This window comes from Cricetulus griseus, chromosome 2 (assembly GCF_003668045.3).
Source record: "Cricetulus griseus strain 17A/GY chromosome 2, alternate assembly CriGri-PICRH-1.0, whole genome shotgun sequence".
NCBI classification, from domain to species: domain Eukaryota; kingdom Metazoa; phylum Chordata; class Mammalia; order Rodentia; family Cricetidae; genus Cricetulus; species Cricetulus griseus.
Window position 1 is genome coordinate 94521 of NC_048595.1, and position 14936 is coordinate 109456.

Below are 14936 nucleotides of genomic sequence, written 5' to 3' on the forward strand. Positions count from 1 at the left end.
GCTGAGAGTGAGCACACTCGCCCTATAGTCATCAATGACTCAGACCAGCTGGGATTCATGTGGAAACAGGATGTGTGTGCCCTGGCAGGGGAGGGGCAACTGGGAGGAAGGATCCCTGTGCTCATAGAACTCCATCATCCAGGCACTTCCAATCTGAACACAGGTAGACAGAATGTATACAGACCAGACTCTCCTGCCCAGGCCTATACAGACTGCTGAAGTTAGGTTAGGATCCTGGTCCAATCAAGAAATGTCTGCTCTACCCTAAGGGCCTAGAACACCTGGGCCCTCACTGGAAGGGTTCCCTCAGAAAGGGGCCAATCCGGGCCCAGAGAGGATTCCTCCAGCCCCAGGGTAGGGGCAGGACGTCGTATGGTCACGCCCACTGGCGGGAGGTGTTAGCAGACGGCCCGAGGACCCAGACCTGTCGACCTGCCCAGCCCAAGCTAGCAGCTGCCATCCATGGGGAACAGCCACTGCGTCCCTCAGACCCCCAGGAGGCTACGAGCCTCCTTTTCCAGAAAGCCCTCGCTTAAGGGAAACAGGTGAGGGGTGTGGCCTGGCCTCAAGGGAACAGGGTCTCCCTGAACCTGCTACCTGTGCCAGGCCTTGAGCCTCCGGTTTCCCTTGTTCCCAGAGAGGACAGCGCCAGGAAGCTGGCTGGCCTGTTCGGCACCGAGGCTAGGCCTGATGGGGACACCGCGGCTAACAAGATCTTCCACTACATCCCCGGGACGGTGAGCGGAGGGGCGTGTCTGTCTGGAGCTGTGTGGCACTGGGCCTGGAGTTTAAGTACAGTTTTGTGCTTCTCCTGTATGATTGTGAGTTCCAAAGTGTGAGTGATAAAGTGGGCATCGCATCTTCCAGCAACTCAGGGTCATCCCTGGACAGCGTGAAGGGATTCAAATACAAAACAAGATGAGGAAGTTGACACTGCCCCTCCCTGGGGAGCTCACCCTCAAGTCTAGGCTGAGAGTGAAACCAAGACCAACACTGAGTCAGTGGTGAGCAGGCAGAGCCTGCTCGGTCTGTTGCATATCCAGGGGGACAGTGGCCTCCCTCAACTTCGACTTGAGTCTTGGTGGGCCCAACAACAGGGTGGGGGCCACCTGGTAAATAGCATACTGCAGGCCTCTGTTCCCAAGTTTTACTCACCCTTGGCCATTTCTAGTTATCTGCAGCCCACAGCTACCATGTTGCTGTATAGGCAGGCACCCATCCCCATACAGCAAGGACCCAGCTCAGAGTATCTATAGACTTGTCATGAGATATCAGAGGACTAACCATTCTGTGGGTCTAATGGCTAGCTGACCAGAAAGACACCTTTCCCCTTCCCTTTTCCCAACTCTGGCAATACTTGGGAGGAGCCTGGGTTGCAGGTCTGACAGGAACACCTCCTACCGTGCTGTCCTTGGAGAACCACACCCACCCCAGTGGGCCAGGCTTGTTATATGTGCAGCCTCTACCAGGGCTGGAGCAAGGCTCCCATCCTGTATTCTTGGGTGCTGCAGCTGATGTAAACTCCCAAATTATACCCTTCTCACTGGCTCCCAGGAAGCTAGGAAAATTGTATCACTGCCCCTCCTGGACTCTAAGGTCCCAGGGCTCTCTGCAGGCAGGTGTCACCTTCCAAAACATTGTGGCCTAAAAGATAGAGAGGAAGATGGGTCCTGAAGTGACCAAGGGTGCCATCCCTCCCTATGGCCACATCTCAGACCCTGATTCCCTCTAGTCAGGCCCAGGACATAATTCTGTGAGGGAGTCCCAAAGCTCTTGGGTAGTTGATGGAATACAATAACTGGAAAGGACAAGATATGACCCTCAAGAAGTGGGTTAAGAGGGAGAGGCCCTAACCAGGCATGGAACCAGTCCTCCTGTGCACTATACCTGAGCTATGGACTCTAGGTAGATTCTGCACCTGAGCTAGAACTGGCCCTACCACAGCTCCAAGCTAAGCCCTCATGGGGACAGAACTTCAAGGCTGTTTAGGCACCAGGACCAGCTTCATAGCCCTTCCTATTCATGGCCTATTTCTCAGTGTTATCCAAATCAGTTTCCACAGTGGGTGTGGGTGCAGAAGGCCCCACCCAGAGCCAGTGAGGATGGAAGCTGTTTTTGTCTGTTCACATTCCTAGGCCTGCACTAGAGGTAGCTCAACTTGGCCAGTGCACAGCAGCCCATGCAGGTGGTCCTGGGCTGCTCTCAAAGGCAACATAACCCCTCTCCTAAGCCTGTGGCTCACAGCTTACCCCAGGCTATCATTACCCATACCTACTTGATCTCTAATATGATATAGAGGAATCTTCCAAGACTGGCTAAGAGTTGGTGTAGATGTTGAGTCTACCTCTCTCCCTGCCTCTCAGCACATCCCAGGTCATGTCCTAGGCTATGTGGAATCAGCAGTAAATAAAATATAACTGTTCTCACCTTCCATTCCCTATGTCAAAGTCAAGACAAACAAGAGAAGATAGAATAAGTCAGACTAAATCGGTACTAAATAAAAATCAAAGACTAAAATTTTAGGGCATCTAGAAAGAAGGTAAAATCTGAGCAAAGCCCTGAAGGCGGTGAAATGAGGAGTTAAGGCTGAGTGGTTACTGCAAAGAATTACACATGGAAAGGTGAGACACGCATGTGCCTTATGGAGTGGAAAAAGGAAGGAGAGGACTTGGCCCCAAATTCGGTCATAAGAACTCCTCGGGTGCCGGGCGTTGGTGGCGCACGCCTTTAATCCCACCACTCAGGAGGCAGAGGCAGGTGGATCTCTGTGAGTTCGAGACCATCCTGGTCTACAAGAGCTAATTCCAGGACAACCTCCAAAGCCACGGAGAAATCCTGTCTCAAAAAAAAAAAAAAAATGCCAGCTGCCACTGGACACAAGCATTATCTCATCCTCATAATATACCCCAGAATTCTTAGACAAATCTGGGAGTGTTGACTGACCAAAGTCAAGTTGCCTAGCATAGGAAGTAATAAAGATAAGGACTGACCCTACTATGTACCAACCTCAGTCTGTACCACAGAGCAGATAGCTTTGACTGTGTGGAGTCATATGTATTTATATGGTGTGTACTTATTCCACTTTTCACATGAAGAGGCTTACGTTTGTGTGGTGTATGCATGTATGTGTTTGTTCTTGATGAATGTATTCTGTGACCGTGCATGGACAGATCAGAACTGCATGAAGCAGCTGTGTGTATATTGCCTGGGGATCTGGCCCCCATCTGGTCCCCTCTCCTGAGCCCTGCTCTTCCAGGATATCCCGGGTATGGAAAATCAGCCAGAAAATCTGGAACAGCCATTCCTGAGTGTATTCAAAAAGGGGTGGAGGAGGACACCTGTGAGGAACCTAGGCAAAGTTGTGCACTATTCCAAGGTCCAGCTGAGATTCCAGCACAGCCAGGTAGGAGCCACAAGTTGGGGAATGCTTGGGGACCAATATCTATGCTACCCTGGGACTGTACCCCAGCTTCTGAGACTAGTGGCCCCGCTCTCCCCTAGGACACCAGTGACTGCTATCTAGAGCTGTTCCCCTCCCACCTGTACTTCCAAGCCCATGGTTCTGAAGGACTTACATTCCAGGTGAGTGGTATAGACAGAGGGAGGGAGGGAGCAGCTCTGTTCTTTAGGAATCCCTGCAGCCCCTCCTATACTGTCCTGTGGCAGGGGCTGCTACCACTGTCAGAATTGAGCATCTGCACGATTGATGGGTCCAGAGAGCATGCCTTCCAGATTACAGGTGTGTGGAGAGTGCTGCCCTAGCTACCACAGGACCAGGACCCCTGGACCTGGCCTTGGAGGTCTACTTGGAACCCTTGGAGAGGAGTCTTTCCTGTGGGCTTCTGGGAGCTCTAAGCTTTGCCCCTCGCCCACTTGACTCTTCTGCCCCCAGGCCCACTACCTGCCCCGCTCCTTGTTCTCTGCCATAGTGAAGCTGAGCTCAGCCACTGGCTTTACCACCTGGAGAAGCAAATGGCTCTCTTGGGGGGTCTGCAACGCTGCCACTCAGCACCCCCTCAGGTCAGTAGCAGGAACCTGTAAGCCCTTCCCCAATCTAAACTCTCTTGTCTGCCTTTGACCTACTCCTTCCTCCTCCCCAGGGTCTTCTGGGGGATGAATTCCCCTGGACACGGCTATGGAGAGCATCTGGGTGTGATTCCATGGGTAGTGCAATCTGTGCCTCAAGGGTCAAGCTGCAGCATTTGCCCTCTCAGGTAGGTGGGAAAGGACATGAGATGCAATGAGATAGGGAAGGATACAGTAGCAAGTAAGGCTGGACTCTAGGTGCTCAATCTAACTCTAGTCTTTGACCCCTACAGGAACAGTGGGACCGGATTCTGGTACTATACCCAGCATCCCTGGCCATCTTCTCTGAGGAGTCAGATGGGCTTAGCTTTAAGGTTGGCCTCCTTCACATATACCTGCCCTTAAAGGTGCCCTTTGTGGGGTTGGAGAGAAGACTAAGAAACCTGTATTTCAGGGCTTGTTGGGACAGAGCACAGGGCTCCACCCATCTGGCCCCACTGCCCTGGTCAATCTGGTCTCTGCTCTGGCACAGAGGAGGAGTCTCCACCCTCTACACCCCTCTCATTCTAGAAGGATGTCACTAATCCTGGAGTGGGTGGAATGGAACAGGCTACTTCTTGGAATCCCTGGTGCATGCTTCCCTTTGTCTCTGAGCAACTCCCAAGCATCCTGTTTGTGTGTGTTTGGGGGGGAGGGGGACCCAAAGCATGATACTGGTGTGTACTCACAGTCACTTAAAAACACACCAAGGAGGCTTCCCTGACAGGGACCAATCCCTCTAAGCATCTGTCTACAACTGGCATCAGCTGGTGAAGAACCAACAGAAGGTAATGTGGAGATGTCCCAGAACAAACAAAGCTGCCTAGCCTTTCTCAGAGTGTCATCCTCAGTGCTAGGTGGCCTGAGTTTCCAGCCCAGCTCTGAAGGGTAAGATGGGGAGGATATGGTCAGGAAGAGGCTGAGATGACACAGATAAATACCTAGTCCCCACTCTACAGGGGGAGCTTCCATTGAGTGCCATTCATATCAACCTAGAAGAAAAGGAAAAGGAGATCCGCTCCTTTCTCATTGAAGGTAGGGTCCTACCCATAATCTACCTACTCTCTGACTGGACTTCTAGTAGGGTTAAGTATGGTAGATGCTCCAAGTCTTTGCTGGGGTTTCTGTGGGGTAAGGAATGTACCTGTCCTGCCTGCCACACCTTAGCTCACATGTCTGTGTCCTAGGCCGCCTCATCAATACCATCCGTGTGCTATGTGCCAGTTATGAGGATTACAGTCAATGGCTGCTGTGCCTCCGGACTGTCTCTCATAGGGATGGGACCCACCTGCTGCCTGGCCCAGAAAATTTCCCAGGACTACATGGACCCACACAGGTGAGGGGTCAGTGAAGTCCCTGTAACTCAAGTAGTAAAAACTAGGGAGCAGAAGGGTATGTCCATGCAGGGATAGATAAGGAGACATCCAGCCATTCACTTTACCTCTACTGCTTAGGTTGTGGGTAGAGGCCGAGGTTCTCTCTCTTCCAATGGACGAACCAGCTGGAAATTAGAGTGTCCAATGCTCCCCACCAGCCAATCCCTCCCTGAATCCTCAGTGCCAACCACCATAGGCTTCCCTTCCCAACCTGTACCTGTAAGTACCTAAAGGAATGACATGGCAAGGGGGTAAGAAAACAAGACTTCTGTCTTCTGGGGAGCCTAGGTCTTACTGTCCCACAGTGACCCAGGACCATAGTTTGCCAGGAAGAGCACTTGAACTGAAGGAGCCTTCATACAGCCTCATAGAAGAGTATGTGGGACAGAAGCCCTAGAGATCTTTCTGGGTGGTTCTTGGTGTCCGCAGAAACAGACCAACTCTAACTGTGCAAGCACTGGCCGAAAGAAGATAGAACTGAGGCACAGTGGCAGTAGCCAGTCTCCCAGGGGCAAAGCTCGAGGGGAAGTATCAGGCTCAGCTGTCCCACTGCCCTTGCACCTGGACCTAACCAAGGTGAGCCTACCACATACCATGACCCCAGCTGCTATCCCTTCTGCTTCTACTTTCTTGCTTGTCTAGTTGGAACATGCAGAGACCGTATGTTCTGAGAACAGAGGTTCTTTGCTGCATCTAACTGAGGGAACCGGTATATCTCCTTCTTCTTGTAGATGAATGTACTGGACCTAGACAGTGGCCCAGAAGCTCAGGACCACTCTTTGGATATTCCACACTCCCCACTCTATGCTGATCCCTACACACCACCCGCTACATCCCACCGCAAGATTACAGACCTCCAAGGCCTAGATGAGGTCAGTACCCTACTAGGTAGATATGCTACAATGGGATCAGGAGATGTCAGAAGCCTGGTGACTATGAAGGGAGAGTGTTTCTGGGCAAGGGATCCCTAGGCTTCATAGTGGTCCCAGACCAGGGCTTCAGGAAACCCACATTTTCCCAGCAGTTCCTCTGTGCGATGCAGACATCACCTGGACCTGAGCTATCAAGCCCGTTCCCCCCAGTCTCCGTGTCTGTGCCTGTCTCTGACTCCAGCTCTGGAATCTCCAGCTCTCCTAGGCCTCTGGGCTCCCACTTGCTCTCCAAGAAAGGTGCCCTGCAGTCCAGAGCTTCCCAGAGACACAGGGGTTCCATCAAGAACAGGGAGCCACAGCCTTCAGACCTCCCTCAGCTTGTAAGTCACATCCTCCACTCTGGTATGGAGGCCGCAGGATCAGGGGATATTGGGTATAGGGTTCTAGGACTCCAAGGAGAAAAGCAGAATATGGGGCAGGGAGATATCAGGGACAGAGACAGTGTAGTCAGACAGGAAGCTAGGGGCTGATCTGTGCTGGCTTTAAGACTTGTGTTTTGGGGCTCCCAGGTCACCTCTGCCAGAGAAAGTACACCCAGTTCCCTGCCACCTCTCCCAGGTGAGTGAGGGTCTTCTCTCCTTTGGGGAAGGGGTGCTACTTCCTAAAGGTTGATGCCTGACTTGTTTCTAATATCCCTACTAGATAAGGAGGCTCCTGTCTGGAACAAGACTTCCTCTCCCTCCCACCAGAAATGGCCACAGCTCAGGAAAACTCCAGTGGAGATGGGACTCATCCAGTGGATCTAAAGGGCCCCAGGTGGGCTGCTTCTCAGAAACACAACCAGCTAGCACCAACCTGGATAAGAATATGTTGCCATACCAATCCTTTAACCTACACTACATCTACTAGGGCCTAACCCAGCGGGTTAAGTGTATCTCTAGAACTCTGAGAATAGAAGCACCTCTCACCAGGCTCTAGCTCCTCTGCTTTAGCAGCTAGAGCAAGCTAAGAGGAGCTAACTCTTCCTAAGAACAAACCAGTGAAGGAAATCAGTGAGATCCTGGGTGTCCTCAGGGGTTATACCTCTAGGGAAGAAAGAATGAAAGTGCTAGAGCAGGTATTTACTTAGAAGTGGGGAACAGCATGAGTGTGAAATACAGAGTACTAAAAAAGTCAGGTTGTCAAACTCAGCATGTGATGTCAGAGGACATGAGGGTCAGAGGTCAATAGGATGAGAACTATCACAAGAAGCAGAAGAGTATAGGAGGATCCAGTACTGTTGGGTGCATAGGATAAGGCTGACCAGAAAGACTAACACCATAAACAAGAAAGAGATTTTATTGGTGCTGTGTCCCTGTGTTCCCCTCTGAGCAGCCAGAGTACCCCACCATCCTAAGAACCTTCATGTACTGTCTTCACTATGCCACCTCATTCCCCTCACCTACCTTCCCAATCTACAACTTCTCTCAGCCTTGTCTTCATTCAAGCTCCCTATAGTATCAGGAGACAATCCTTCCATAGGATGCTATCAAATTCTATGTATATCCTGTCCAGGGCTCTTGGAGAAGATCCAACCCTGTCCCATAGATCCCATATTGCAGGGGCCTCAGAAGCCACCCCCAGAGGTATCCCCTAGAACAGTGGTTCTCAAGCTGTGAATTGCAACCCCACTGGCAAACCTCTAGCTCCAAAAATATTTATATTATGATTCATAACAGTAGCAAAATTACAGCTATGAAGTCACAATAAAAATAATTTTATGGTTGGGGGTCACTACAACATGAGGAACTGTATTAAAGGGTTGCAACATTAGGAAGGTTGAGACCCACTATTCTAGACTCATTGACTCAGGCCAGGCCTAGGAAAGCTGTGGCTGTAGTGCCTCAGGGATCATGGCCCTTGTCAGCCAAGCCTGCCTTTCAATAGGGCAAAATTCTTGGACTGCCTCCCTCTAGCTATGAAGGCACTTGGCCCAGACTTATTGTAGAGTCCTCTTCTGCTCTCATCCTTTATTTATGAATAGAAAAAATGCAGGGTGCCCAATTAAGTATTAACAACAAATACTTTCTTCATACAAGTACATCTCAAGAACTTCATGTAAATTCAAATACAGCTATGTGCCCTGTGGTTATTACTTGCAAATCTGATACCCTGTTACCCAGATCCTGGCTCAGGGCCCACTCACCCACAGCCTGAATCTCAACACTCTCAGGTATGGAAAATGGACTTGGCCTTAGCCACTGGCTGGACCCATAGGCCGAGTCCAAGTAAGTCAGCACCTAGGATACTGGCTCCTTCCTAGATGCCTCAGAAGACAGGGATCAAAGGATGGAGAGAAGAGCAACATCTTGTTCTGTCAACTGGGTTAACTCCCACGTCCCATGCTTCACCAGGCCAGCCTGGCTCCTAGCAGCTTGGGCTTGAGTTGCAACTGGGTCTTGGTCTGCCATTATGCCCTCTCCCAACCTGACGGCGGAAGTAGCGGATAGCAGAGATGGTGCCAATGTTGGCCAGCAAGACTGTAAGAGAGACACAAGATATCCTGAGTGCCAGCTCTGGCTTCTCACTACCTTCTGCCTACATAACCCAGCCTTCAAATGACAGTATGTTGGAAGTAGGTTAGCAATGACAAAGGCAAGGTCAAAGAGAGCCTGAACCTCCTGTGTACCCTTCATCCCTGATGGCCCAGCAGATGTGGTAAACAACTATAGCCCCTAGGTCTTCTAAGCATAATACCCTCTATCCCAGGACCTCCAAACCTGTTTTCCAAGCATCTGGGGCATGTAGGTCAGAGGTTCTCACAGCCCAAGTGGCAAAGGCAACAAACACCAGGCACATGTCATTTTGGCTGAATGTAAATGAAGTAAGGGGACTTCGTAGCTCTCCTAGGAAAGAAAAGTAGATTAGATGCTCCTCTCTGAGATATGCCTAACATAAAATACCATCTGTCCTAGACAAATGTGTTGAGTCAGGTCTTCCACATGACTTCTCTTCCTTAAGACACTGGATAACATGTATCATAGTTGAGTCAGAACAATTTGGGTGATTTGCCTTTAGGGTCTTCTGTTCTCTGATCTGTGAAATGGTTTCCAGAGGGGAGGGGAGATATTTTCCCACAGTGCCTCAATCAGCATGGCCTAAGTGGGAATGTGTCCCTAGTACCTGCCCCCCTAGAAGTTGGAGAGAAGTTCCTGATGGCACCAAGGGCTGGACTTAGGACAGTGGTCAACATCAAAGCCAAAACCCTGATGTCTGGCCTCATCTTGACTGTGTCCTAGGGTATCTTAGGAACTTACCCTTCCCTCACATAGATCCCAGAGCATGCAAGAACACATAACATACAGGCAGATGATCAGGATCATTCCTGCCCCTCCCCCATATCCTCTTGGCCTAACTCCCTGGACAGTATGTTCTCAGGACCTGGATTGGGCTAGGACCTGATCAACACCTACCTGCCTCTCTGATTGCCAAGCTAAGATGTTCTGCTGTAGCTGGAACAGGCTTGGAGTATGCCTCAGACCCTACTTCCCTGAAGAGCTCTGAGATCTGCGGTTGGATATGGGTAGATGGTGGCTGGCTGTTCCCAAATCCTTCCTCAGTAAAAAAGTGTTCATAGACCTCAGGAATGGAGATAGGCACTAAATCTCCAGGGGGAACAGGTGCCACAGCCTCTGCTCTTGGGGATGAGACTAGGGAGTGTCCCCTCTGACTACTTGACCTTTGGACTCTGCTGTCCCGAAAAAAGAACTCGCATGTGTCAGGCCACTGGACTTCATCCAGGGCTTGGCTAGCTGCTGCCTCATTCTCTACATCTTCATCTTCTTCCTCAATGGTGTCACAGAAGAAGAATTCATAGGCCTCAGGGAGAGTCACTGCATAGCAGCTTCCAGGCTCAGGCTCTGCTGAAACAGAGGATACAGGAGGAGGCAGGTGCTTAAGGATCCGAGGCTGGGGAAGACGGGGCCCAACAGCCACAGCATCCCAGGCTGCAGAGCCCCCACGGCTCCCTGATGCTGTCCTGAGAGCTGGGGGCCAGTCTGGGGTTAGGAAGGGTGGGCCTGTAGGTTCGCCTGATCCTGACTCTTCATGGCTGGGTATAGCCATGGAGAATCGTACTTTCTTCTTCTTGGGGACTTGGACAGGACCTGGGCAAGGCTCTCCTGAGGAGTATCCTGAGGACCCTGCTGAGATCTGTCCTATTGGCTTCTCAGAGTATCTCCCAGGAGACACAGTCATGTCTATATCCACCATGGCAGCTTCAGCCTGGGAAATAGGGGATAAGGAAGACATAGCAGGTATAGACACACTCTCTTCAGACTCAGTCTTTGAAACAGAATGAGGCAGATCTGTACAAAGCATAACCACTGGGGCAGGCATAGAGGGATAGACTTCTGGCTTGATCTCTGAGCCTGCTGCAGATAGGTCCTCATGCAATCCAGGTATGCAATCAGGTGCAAACTCAGCTTTGTCCAGTTTAGACATGGAGGCAGATGTAGATAAAGCCATGTCATGGTCAGAGACAGGTGTAGACTGATTTGTATAAGGTTGACATTTGAAGGCAAGTGTGGGCAAAGTCATGTCGGATGTGGAGACATGTGGGAACAAATCTGTGTCAGACTGAGGCTTGGAGGCAGGTTTAGACAAAGCCATGTAGGGTTGAGGTATGGAGGCATGTGTAGAAAGAGACACATTTGGTGTGGCCATGGAGACATCTGGATGAGCTTCCTGGACAGGTTTGGATATCATGTGTGGCACAGCTCTGGGTATCTTTCTGATCTGGTCTGTATCTTCTTCAGTTATTATAACAGGTGTAGACAGATCCAAGCCTGACTTTTGTCTGGCCATCTGTCCAGGGATACTAGAGCCATGTTCAGAAGCACCTGCATAGTCTGACTGTGGCTTATCCTGCTGGTCTTTCACCATTAATGTCCCAGACATAAGAACCTCCTTGGGCTTGGTCTCCATAATCTGTGGGGAGCTCATCTGAACAGCAGCAGATCCCAGAGATCCAGAGCACTTGCCCCCCTTGGTGCCCACAGAACGCCTCTTCTTACGACCAGGGTTCCTCAGTGGAGTATCAATGTTGTCAGGGGCACTCTGAGGCATGGCACTGTGGCCAGGGTCAGGACTATGAGAGGGCTCACCAGGAGAGCTGGGAGCAGGGCCCTGCAAAAGCCTCTGCATCTTGTCTCTTAAAGTTGCTGACCCTGGGAAGGACAAGGCCTGGGTAGGACAGACACTGTCTGAGCCGAGGAACAGTAGAGCTTCTGACTGTGTGGACGTGTTGGCTACCTGATGACTGGCATCCAGAGCCAGGACAGGCTCACACTGAGACCTGCTGACCAGCTGCTGAGCAGCCACGTCCTCCAACTCACAGCCCTGTTGTCCCCTCCCCTGGGGAGCCAGCTGCCCAGTGAAGAGGGGTGGGGGCCCAGGGGGGCTGCTTCCACTGTCACTTCCAATGTCACTTCCAATGTCACTGGACAAGAGCTCGTCACCAGAGGCCAGGCCAGCCTGCAAGAGGCCACACTCATCAACAGTGGCTGAGAACTCGGCCCACTCTCGATCACTGAGCTGGACACTATACTGGAAGTTGTCCATTGCACATTAGAAGAGGTGCTGGAGTGACAGCAAGACTTTGGGCCAGGCAGGGTCTTCACAAATCCAGGCTCCATGCACTAAGTAGTACACATTGCTATCATCCTGCCTGACCTCACAGCACCTGCCCCCTCCCTGGTAGTCCATTTCCATCTGGAGGAATCACAGGACAGACTCTGCTTCTTCCAGATTCTTCTAAATCATTCTTCTGAGTTAGAAATCTACTTCAGTTTCTCCTATTTTCAATTGAACTCCATATAACTACCATGACACATTTTCACAGTCCTAAAATGAAATATGATTTCATTTTATTATTATTGTTATGATTATTATTATGTATATTATTATGATTATATATATATATATATATATTAGTAAAGCAAACTAAAGACCAGTGTTAGTCATGTTTGAATGGTGTTCCCTCACATCTATGAGATCTTTCAATGAAATTGACTTCCCTACTCAACCTCTATATACAGTGGTCTGAATCAAAGACCACCCATCAGAGGTCAGTTCCCTCTGACAGTCATCCCTAGCCTTTCCAGTCATCACTACTAGCAGCTAACCATAGAAGAGGATCTATAGTATCTGTAGAGGACTAGCTTTCTGGATGATGACCTTCCACCAGCCTTGGCTGGAACAGGTTTTCTGAGCTTACCAAGGTCATGTTGGTACCGGCCATAGCCTGTTCAAAACTTTGTAAGAGGAGCCTAGGCCAAAGGTTACAGAACTTAGATGAGTCCCTCTGAGCCCCAGCTGTCCTCAAGGTCTGTATGGCCATCTAGTCCTGACCAACTATCCAAGGCCCCATTTTGCCCTATCTCAGTGAACCAAGATAACCGGAGCTAGCCAAGGCCTCCAGCCACTGTGCCCTAAGAGGGCTACTCTTGGGACCTTGGCCTGCTATGTCTAGAATGAGGAGAGTAGGAGGTCACTATGACTGGAACAGTGAGAAAAGCCACTGGGGGCTTCCTAACTACCAGTCCTTCCCTCTCTAGCCCCTGGAGAGGCCATGGTAAAGCTTTCCTGCCATTAGGACCCCTAGGCAGAAGCAAGGAGATATGTGCATCCTACCTGGTTCTCAGAAGCCAGCTGACAGTGGAGGTATACATCTAGAGGTCTGTCCCCAGGCAGCATGGTGCTAGGCTTCTTAATGCAAGCTCCACCCCTCCTGCCAAAAATATCCTGTCCCTGGGATCACTTATGACTCGTGCCAGTCTCAGAGCCAAGCCACAAATAGATGGCATTTGAGGGACCTCCAACAATATGAAGGACATTTTCCTGGTGTAGGGCCAGCACTGGGAGCTGGCATCAGTTAAGGTCACATCAGAGAAGACTACCCTATGATTAGCACCATGCAGGCCCCCCTTCCCAAGAAGAAGAAAACCTGTGCCTCCAGCTAATTGTGAGACTACAGTCCCACCCTACCTACCACTTAAATGTCTCTAGCTCAACCTTAAAGACAACATTGCTGACCTAGACCTGACATCCAAGGCTCATGGCAGCCTCCTGGGCATTGCTAAACCTGCCATTGGAATTAGAAGAAAGTGGGTGCGTTCATTGCTCTTGTGAAAGGCTTTCTAGATTGGCATAGACCCTGGGCCTCAAAAAAGGATTGACCAGAGTCAAGGGAACAAAGTGCAGTCAGTGGAGGGGGAAAAATGTATTTAGTGGATAGTCCTAAGACAGAGTGGCCACTCTACCTCAAGAAGACATAGGCAGAGCAACCAGCATCAGCCTTCAGAAAAAAAAGTCCCTTTTTCCACTCTCACCTAATTATGAACCTTCTTGGTGAGAGGTTAGGAGCAGATGTTTGTCCAAGGGAAAGAATCTGTAATTCATCTCATGTTAGGCGGGAAGATGACATGTTCATAACACAGCTATCTTGTAGAGGCTGTGGTTATATATAGTGACAGAATCCTGCTCAGTAGGCACAACAGTTGAGTTGACAAAAGGATGGATGGCCTTCAGGGTCTTTGGTCAAGGATAAAAAGGCAACCTGCAGACCAGGCAGAAAAGGACAAAGCTTTGCCTGAAATGCCCCTGATGGCCATGAGAGGGCACCAAAATTCTACTGTGAGCCAGATCAAGGGTTCCAGCTAGCCTCATAGTTTGGATGTTCCCAGTATTTCCCACTATCCAAAGACAGAATAGAGTAGGATAAGGGTTTCTCAGTCTTCTAAAAGGCTTTTTTATGAAGCTATGTTGCTCCTTTCAAACCACTGACTACAAGGCAGGTTCCAAAAGTAAGAGCAATAATGGCTCAAGGGGTACTTGTTGCCAAGCTTCACAATCTGAGTTTGATTCCCGGGATCCACATGGTCAAAGGAAAGAATCAATGCCTTCCTGCAAGTTGTTGTCCTCTTGCCTACACACACACACACCCCTGAAGAGATAGATAGATAGATAGATAGATAGATAGATAGATAGATAGATAGGCAGATAGATGTTGTTTCGACTTAAAAAAAAAAAGATTTATTTTTATGTGCATGTTCACACAGAGGCCAAAAGAGGTTACTGGATCCCGTGGAGCTGGAGTTACAGGTCTGCCCACATGGGTTCTGCTCAGGTCCCAAAGAAGAGCCCTACTTTAGTTGTTGTTTTTGTTTCTTTCTTTTTTTTTAAAGATTTTATTTATTTATTATATATACAACATTCTGCTTCCATGTATATTTGCACACCAGAAGAGGGCACCAGATCTCATAACAGATGGTTGTGAGCCACCATGTGGTTGCTGGGAACTGAACTCAGGACCTCTGGAAGGGCAGTCAGTGCTCTTAACCTCTGAGCCATCTTTCCAGCCCCCTGTTTTTGTTTCTTTTGTTTGTTTGTTTCATTGGTTTGTTTTCAGACAGGGTCTCTCTGTGTAACATTGCCTGCCCTCAAAATTTAGACCAGGATGGCCTTGAACTCAGAGATCCATTTGTGTCTGCTCATAGAGTGCTGAGATTAAAGGTACCAGATGGGCTTCAAGACCTGTGCAGATGAGGACATCTGCCTTTCTTTTTAAAATGGGCTTATTTGA

At 49.8% G+C, this 14936-nt stretch overlaps 2 protein-coding genes across 4 annotated transcripts; one reads left to right on the top strand and one right to left on the bottom strand.

Moving 5' to 3' along the window:
- The first annotated feature begins 403 nt into the window (after positions 1-403).
- Positions 404-7653, top strand: Plekhn1 (pleckstrin homology domain containing N1). Of its 3 annotated transcripts, XM_027398647.2 has the most exons (16): positions 404-545; positions 638-737; positions 3257-3403; positions 3502-3582; positions 3667-3739; positions 3893-4020; positions 4101-4214; positions 4320-4400; positions 5025-5100; positions 5253-5401; positions 5520-5660; positions 5871-6017; positions 6173-6313; positions 6466-6693; positions 6883-6931; positions 7016-7653. In XM_027398647.2, exons 1-16 carry the CDS (start codon positions 463-465, stop codon positions 7117-7119), a joined length of 1842 nt encoding a protein of 613 aa, XP_027254448.1. In that variant the 5' UTR covers positions 404-462; the 3' UTR covers positions 7120-7653. The 3 variants fall into 3 exon arrangements, with proteins under 3 accessions (XP_027254448.1, XP_035295198.1, XP_035295199.1); XM_035439307.1 differs by lacking the exons at positions 404-545; positions 638-737 and having other exon boundaries at positions 3262-3403; positions 3642-3739; XM_035439308.1 differs by lacking the exons at positions 404-545; positions 638-737 and having other exon boundaries at positions 3264-3403; positions 3483-3582; positions 3642-3739.
- Positions 7654-8419: 766 nt separating this feature from the next.
- Perm1 (PPARGC1 and ESRR induced regulator, muscle 1) lies at positions 8420-12192 on the bottom strand. The gene is made up of 3 exons (XM_035439306.1): positions 9766-12192; positions 9073-9198; positions 8420-8832 (listed from the first exon to the last, which is right to left on the bottom strand). Exons 1-3 carry the CDS (start codon positions 11912-11914, stop codon positions 8720-8722), a joined length of 2388 nt encoding a protein of 795 aa, XP_035295197.1. The 5' UTR covers positions 11915-12192; the 3' UTR covers positions 8420-8719.
- Between the last annotated feature and the right edge of the window lie 2744 nt (positions 12193-14936).